This window comes from Nicotiana attenuata, unplaced genomic scaffold (genome assembly GCF_001879085.1).
Source record: "Nicotiana attenuata strain UT unplaced genomic scaffold, NIATTr2, whole genome shotgun sequence".
NCBI lineage: Eukaryota > Viridiplantae > Streptophyta > Magnoliopsida > Solanales > Solanaceae > Nicotiana > Nicotiana attenuata.
In genome coordinates, this window is record NW_017670868.1 from 104142 (window position 1) to 112402 (window position 8261).

General features: G+C 37.7%; 2 protein-coding genes across 2 annotated transcripts; one reads left to right on the forward strand and one right to left on the reverse strand.

The window, feature by feature from the left end:
• The first annotated feature begins 944 nt into the window (after window positions 1-944).
• LOC109244053 (protein DOWNY MILDEW RESISTANCE 6) lies at window positions 945-3079 on the forward strand. The gene is made up of 3 exons (XM_019411081.1): window positions 945-1187; window positions 1385-1632; window positions 2358-3079. The coding sequence occupies exons 1-3, from the start codon at window positions 945-947 to the stop codon at window positions 2929-2931; spliced, it is 1065 nt and encodes a 354-aa protein (XP_019266626.1). The 3' UTR covers window positions 2932-3079.
• Window positions 3080-3969: 890 nt separating this feature from the next.
• On the reverse strand, window positions 3970-5268 carry LOC109244048 (uncharacterized mitochondrial protein AtMg00810-like). Its single transcript, XM_019411078.1, has one exon. It carries the CDS (start codon window positions 5266-5268, stop codon window positions 3970-3972), a length of 1299 nt encoding a protein of 432 aa, XP_019266623.1.
• Between the last annotated feature and the right edge of the window lie 2993 nt (window positions 5269-8261).

An 8261-nucleotide genomic window follows, 5' to 3' on the forward strand; every position in this document is an offset into this window, starting at 1 on the left:
ATAGGAAATAGTTGTACCAAATAAATAATTTGGTTTACAACATCCACAAATTAAAGTAAGAATACATATCATTTAAGTGATAAAATTTAACCCAAGTTAAATAAGTTCATATGCAGGATACATGTCACGTTTATTTGTTACAAACACCCGGATGCGAATAAATTTTATCGAGTAGATATGCAAACTCAAAAAAGCTTCAAGTTGTCTCTTCTATTTTGAAACAAAGCCACTTAGTATTCTGCTTCGTAAGCATCCATCAATAGATCAGTTAAAAAATTCCAAAATCTTGGAAATGACAGCACCCATGATATCAGTACTGCAAAACAAGGGTCTTGATACATGCAGCAGCCTTTTTTTGTGTTACGTAGGTATAAAGGTGAATAATGTCTTATTTGTAGATGAACATGGACAAGACCTTTGCGCCAAAGCAACATTATATTGTTATTCCGCAAGTCCTAGGGACAACGCGCAGCTGTTCCGTGGATGGACACCCTTAATTGCTGTAGTAACAAACAAGGTCAACATTAAACGCATAACATGTATACAATTAAATGAACCGTAGTTGATGTATATATGTAGTATCTCAATAGTATATATTATGATATTATGGTTAATGTAGATACTCGGGTTCGGGACCTCCTCTTGGAGCCAATCCATATACACACGGATAATCCAAGAGAGGTGGTGGAGGAAGAGTCATGGATGTATGTGTGCACAGGTTAGTATTGGGAAGGTGATATCTTTAACTGGATCCTTCAATTTGTAAATTAATTATCAGGTCACTCACCTTAGCTAGGATTCATTTGTTCTGTTTCAATTCATGCATATGTAAACCGTCACAATGATCAACTAGTGCAAGTATAATGAGTACGTCTACATTATGTTAATATACCATTATATTCATAAGTTTCAGGAATAATCCAAATTTTGCTTACAGCTTTTAGATGGCTGACGATAATGAAAGCTCTAGCTCATTTCCAATTGGGGAAACTGCACAAGAGAAGGGGCTGTCCTATGTCCCAAAGTGTTACATGATGCCACCTTCACAACGGCCTAGTTTGATGTCCGAGTTTGCAAAAGTCCCTGTGGTTGATTTGGCTGGTATAACGAGCTATGATAATCGCCTACAAAGATCAATAATCATCGGAAATATTGCTAATGCTTGTCGCCACAATGGTTTCTTTCACGTAAGTATACGTAGCAATGAGCTTGACATTGGTATTAAAAAATTTAAGCTATATCAGTATATTTTAAGCTATTGTAACAGGTACTTGTAGTAATCCTTTAAGTAACCTCACAGTGTAACACTGTAACATGTCAGTGTAGAGAATAGGTAAAGTTATTTGCAATTAATTAATGTTTCTGCTTATTTCCTTATTTGAAGGTTATCAACCACGGAATATCCCAGGCTATATTAGATGAAGCACTTTCAGCTGCCTTTGGTTTCTTCGACCTGCCTACTGAGGACAAAGAAAAATTTATGTCGAATGATGTGTACAAGCCTGTTCGATATGGCACGAGCTTGAAGGACAGTGAAGATAAGGTTCAGTTCTGGAGGGTCTTCCTTAAGCACTATGCAAATCCTCTTAACGATTGGATTAAACTGTGGCCTGAAAATCCACCAGACTACAGGTATATCGTACTCAAATTGCTTTAGCTGCATGTTAATTATTTATTGTTTCATGGAGTATCTAAGGGCTGGCTGTTTTAGGATTTAAATTTGATGTAGTCAACTAGGTTGCACGTGCTAATCACAGGCTCATGTATGTTTATAAATTTCAAATGTCTGTATTTAGTTGTTTCATATGATATTCCTGAAATCATGCAACGAATAAAATAATTCCTCTGTTCATTTTTAGTGATCCACTTTTGATTTTACACTCTCTTTAAGAAAAAATAAATGAAGTATGTATTTTATAATTTTACCCATAATAATAATAGCATTTCAAAAAGTTTTGGAAAATTATTTGGGAGAATGAGTAGTTAATTATAAGATAAAACAGGGAAAAAAAAATTATTTTTTTCTTGATTTGCTAAAATGAACAAGTAAAAGTGAAAATATATTTTTAGTATAATGGAGTAGAAAAACGATTGTGTTTATTTCTTATATAGTAAATGATGCTCCACATGGAGAGAAACTTGAAGGCTGAAGCTAATATATTTGAACGTAGTTCCAGCTGACTTTCCAATATAGAAAATTAAATATTTAGGCATTCTCTCCTCTGCTAGACATCAGATGTATGTAAATTAATGGATTAATTAACATTGTATCCCTTACATTTTTGTTAACTTTTTCCCCCTTTATACGTGCTTGTTTCAAAACAATTTAAGGAATAAGTCTAAATGTTGAATGACAGGGAAAAGATGGGTAAATATACAGAGGAAGTACAAAAGTTAGCCATTAAGATCATGGGCATAATCACTGAAGGCCTAGGACTTGGTCCAACATATCTAAGCCAAAATTTTCAAGATGGAGTGAATGTAATTGCCGTCAATTGTTATCCTCCATGTCCACAACCAGGCCTTGCACTTGGTCTCCCCCCACATTCAGATTACAGTATCCTTACAATTGTCCTCCAAAGCTCAGTAGGATTAGAAATTTTAGACACACAAAATATTGAATGGAGGGCAGTTCAACATCTTCAGGGTACATTACAAGTCCATGTAGGTGACCATCTTGAAGTACTAAGCAATGGCTTGTATAAAAGTGTGGTACACAGAGTTACTTTAAACTCTCAAAAGACAAGAATTTCAGTTTCTAGTTTGCATAGCTTGGGAATGGATGAGAAAATGGAGACAGCTAAAGAGTTAGTGGATGAAGACTATCCAAACAAGTATAAAGAAAGCAGCTTCTCAGATTTTCTCAAATTTCTGCATGAGAATGATATTGGACAAGGGAGTAGCTTCCTCTTGACGCTCAAGAACAACTAGTATCTTGGATTGAAGAGGTCTTGGACTAAATATGGAGTTAAAAACAGAGCAATAATTTGTATAATGAGTTTAATTAGCAAGATCATCTTTGTTTGTTTGTTGTTGTTTCTTCCAAAATTTGAGAAGCTGCTTTCTTTATACCTCAATGACATTGGTGCGAGTCTAATGTGAGTCCAAATCCCGCTGCTATCCTTTCTACCATGGTTATGTGCTTTATGTGTGCACGCATGCACAAGAATCCCAACATATGCTACCCGTCGAGTGTATCCTGAACTAATTGACTTAATTACTTTTGGCATTGAATTCGATACTTCCTCCGGTCCACAATAAGTGACCAATTTGTTTTTTTATTTTGGTTCAAAATTGAAAGAAAGACTGAAATTTGTGAAAATTTTCTCTGTAAGTTTATTCACAGAACTTCTGTTGTTTATATACAGCCATATCCTATAGATACAAAGAATGTAAATAAAATATTCCTATTCACTTGTCCTATTTTCTATTGGCTAATTGTATAACTAACTTAATAAAAATTATTCTTTACAATGTGAGCATGTGCTCACTCACGTGTAGAAGGTTCTAAAGTGTATCATCAGCTCTATTAAATGAATGGCCCAGATTTGCCTTTTCCTTTTAATCCAACGGTCAAGATTAGAGCTTAGGATTGCAATATCAAGGGCTATTATGTTGACACATTATGTATCACTAAAACTTCAGACATAAGTCCAAAGTTTCCTTTGGAAACTCCGAAGCTTCATACCTTCTTCTTCATTGCATCGCCTGCTTCTTTCTTCTTCTTTTCTTTTGTGACTTCTTCATCCATTAAATTGTCATGGGGGTTCTGTTCTTCAACATCCCCCCTCAAGGTGGAGGGGAGAGAATGGACCCCCAGCTTGCATAAATACTCCGATGAGAACCCCCAAATAAGGGTTTCGTAAATAGATCGGCGAGCTGAGATTCCGATGGAACGAAAGAGAGAGAGATCAAACCAGACAAAAATTGTTGACGAACAAAGTGGCAATCCAATTTCACATGTTTGGTTCATTCATGAAAGACGGGGTTCCGAGCTATGTGAATCGCAGCTTGACTGTCAGAGTAAAGAGGCACGGGCAATGTAGGATGTATTGTGAGATCTGCCAAAAGACGAACAAGCCAAGTAATTTCTGTCGTGACTCGACGCATTGAACGATATTCAGCTTCGGCAGATGACATAGAGATGGAGGCTTGTTTCTTGGATTTCCAGGAAATGGGTGCACCTCCAAGGGTAATGAAAAATCCACTCACTGAACGACGAGAAACACGACAGGCTGCCCAATCAGCATTGCAAAAGGCCATTAAATCAAAAGAGGGATGGGAAGATAATAGAATGCCTTGTGAGGGATCTGTGCGAAGATATCTTAAGACACGTTGAGCAGCAGAAAGATGAGAAAGACAAGGTTTTTGCATGTATTGGCTCAGAGATAGAACAGCAAAAGAGAGGTCGGGTCTAGTATTCGTCAGATAGTTGAGTTTACCAACTAAATGGCAATAAAGGGTTGGGTCATCCAAAGGAGGTCCCAAATCTGCCTGAAGCTTAGTGGAAGGGTCCAGTGGTGAAGAGATCCGAGTTCCTGTACAATTGAACTCCTGCAGTAATTCCAAGGTAAATTTCCTTTGACTGATGATGAACCCCTGTTTTTCTCTGAGTATTTCCATGCCCAGAAAATAGTGAATATTACCTAAGTGTTTCACCTTAAATTCTGAATGAAGAAAATCAGTAATATGTTCTATTTCTGTAGCATCATCCCCTGTGAGTAGGATGTCATCCACATATACTGCTAGGATAGAAACAAGGTCACCATTCACTTTGTAGAACAGAGAATAGTCATTGAGCGAGCTAGAATAACCCTTAAAACTCAAAGCACCGGCAAGTCTGGCATACCATTGCCTGGAGGCTTGTTTTAGCCCATAGAGAGATTTCTTCAGCAAACAGACCTGATTTGGTTTAGGTGGAGAGACACCCGCAGGAAATTTCATGTAAACCTCTTCCTGCAACTCTCCATGTAGGAATGCATTATTCACATCAAGTTGTGACACTTCCCAACCTTTCTTCACAGCCACAGTTAAAAGACACCTGATGGTTGTCATCTTCACCACAGGTGAAAATGTTTCAAAATAATCAATTCCTTCCCTTTGAATGTCCCCCCTGACTGTTAACCTAGCTTTCAATCTTTCCACAGGCCCATCTGAGTGATATTTTACCTTGTATACCCATTTACAAGGTAAGGCTTTCTTCCCTGTAGGTAAATCTACCACATCCCAAGTGAGGTTTAATTGTAATGCTGCAATTTCTGCTTCCATAGCTGTTTTCCATCCTGGGTGAATGGAGGCTTGTGCATAGCTATTAGGTTCAGATATGGTGGAGAGAGAGTGAACAAGATGTTGATTGGTGGCAGAAAGAGCACTAAAAGAAAAAACAGTAGGTGTGAGAGGTTGTGTGAAGCAGGAACTAGTGAGATCAGAAAGGATAATGGCATTGCACACATAGTCCTGCAGGTAGGTAGGTCTTTGAGATATTCTCTCAGATTTCCAATTGGTGGTGGAGGTGTAGGAATAACATTCCTGGACATTGGTTAAATATGTGAATTTGAAGGAGTATAGGAATCTTCTAGCATTGGTGAATGGTCAGGGTCAGGGAGTGAGTTAGGACTGGAAATAGGTGTAGAAACTATGTCAAGATTAGGAGAATGAGGTGAGGAAACTGGAAGAAGATTGTGTGAAGGAGAATCAGGGGTAGGACCTGAAGGTGAGATGAAATGTGATGTCATATCTAGTGTAGGGTTATGGTTAGTAGACTCAGAACAAGGAGGGAAATAGGTAGTAAAATGTGGTGAATGAAAAGGAAAGAAATCTTCATGAAATTTGATGTCCCTGGAAACAAACACTCTTTTTGTCTCTCTGTCCAGTACTTTGTAACCCTTTTGACCTTGTGCATACCCTAAGAATATACAAGCCTTAGCTCTGGGTGCAAACTTATCTCTGTGTTGAGATAGAGTTGAAACATAGCATAAACATCCAAAACTTCTCAAAGCTTCATAGGTAGGTTCATTTCCAAACAAAACTGCATAAGGTGTCTTCCCTTGCAACACTTTGGAAGGGAATCTGTTGATCAAAAATGTTGCAGTTAATACACATTCTCCCCAATATTGGAGAGGAACCTTGGACTGAAACAGTAAACCCCCTGCAATTTCCAGAAGATGCCTATGTTTCCTCTCTACTATCCCATTCTGTTGAGGTGTGGACACACAAGATGTTTCATGAATAATCCCTTGTTCCTGAAAAAATTTAGCCTCATGTGTTCCCTTTCCCAATTCCCAAGCATTGTCTGATCTTACCCTCCTTACTTGCTTGTTAAATTGCCTTTCTACCATAGAGAGAAAAGACTTCAGGACTGGAAAAGCATTGCACTTGGTACTTAGTAAAAAGGTCCAAGTAGCCCTACTAAAATCATCAACTATGGTCAAGAAATAATTGTAACCATTGTATGTAGTAGTCTTAAAAGGTCCCCAAGTATCTATATGAATGAGATCAAAAGGAGATTTAGTCCTGATTTGGCTAATGGGAAAAGGAAGCCTAGTTTGCCTTGCCTTAGCACAAATTTCACACACATTATCAAAGTTTGAAGGAAAATGAACAAAACTGAGTTTTCTCATTACTGAAAAAGGCAAATGTCCCAACCTGACATGCCATTGAATTACATCTGAAACAGCACTAGCAAAGACTGGAATAGAAAAAGAAGCTTTACTAGATACTAAACTGGAATCACTTCCTTTTGGAATAAGAATTACACTTGGACTAAATTGAATTCTAGACTCTAAACTTCTAGACTGGAGTAGATATAAACCATCTTTTACTTCACCAAAAACTTGTCCCCTCCTCATTAAAGGGACCTGCAAAAGACATTGGCTAGAAGTAAGGTTGATGATGCATTGGAATTGAGTACATAATAAAAGATGGAACATAGAGTACTCTGTCTAGAATCATATCAGGTTGAATGCAAACTTGTCCTATGTGTGTGACAAAGAGTTGAAAAGAATTAGGCAAACTTATATGTAAAGGCATAGGCAAATGTGATAAAGTTAGGAAAGATTTGGAATCAAAACACATATGTTCTGAGGCACCTGAGTCAATAATCCAGGTTTTAGTATTAAAAACAGCAAGACATGTCCCTGAGTATTTAAGAATAGTACCAGCAACAGCATTGACACTAATTTCTGAGTATCCACTTCCTGAATTTCCAATTTGCACCTGCTTGATTAAGTTCACCAGTTCAGTAACCTGTTCTTTACTGAAAAACTGAGTTTGATTGTTTGTAGTTCCTCCATTGTGCTCATCTGAGTGTCCATCTCCCTGCTGGTCTGCTACTGTAGCATTTGCTTTTATTGTTCCTTGAAGATTTTCACCCTTAGTAAATTGAAACTCATCAGGGAATCCTATAAGCCTATAACAATCAGCCCTCACATGTCCTATTTTTGAGCAATGGATGCAACTGACATTTAGATTGATTTTGGACTTCCTTGGCTTGGATTTATACTGTGTGTTAACTGACTTTTGTTAAGGATTTCACCCCTTCTGTGCTTGGCTGCTTTTCTGTGAAAACTTGTTCTGTGTTCCTACCATGAAAGAAGCTCCATCAGTAGGATACTGTGGGCTCATGTAAATCTCCCTTTGACTTTCATCTTGTAGCAACAGTGAGTAAGTTTGATCCATGCTAGGTGTAGGACTAAGCATGAGTACATTTCCCCTTGCTTGTGCATAAACATCATTCAAGCCCATTAGAAACTGAATCACCCTCTGATCTTCCATGAATTTAGCCATTTTCCTTTTACCATCACAATTACATGCACAAGTACATCCTAAATGTGAGTTAAGAGAGTCCAACTCATCCCAAAGTCTCTTAAGTGTGGTGAAATAAGCTGATATGCTGCTGTTTCCTTGGATTGTTTTTGAAATTTCCTTCTGCAGATTGTACAACTTGGCTCCACTAGACTGACCAAATCTGTGTTCCAGACTGCTCCAAAGATCCTTAGCTGTTCTTGAGTAAATGACACTGTCACCTATCTCTTTTGTCAAAGAGTTCAGCAACCAAGAGGTAACCATGTCATTGCATCGGTGGGAGTTGAGGTCCTTGGTCTCCTTATATGGCTTGGGCAATCCTCACCTCACAAGCTAGCTTTTGGGGTTGAGTTAGGCCCAATGTGTATTCTTATCAAAAATAAATGTCCATTTATATAATCAAGACAATATTCAAATATAAAATATGTAAAATGAAACGTTTAAAGTTAACTTATTTC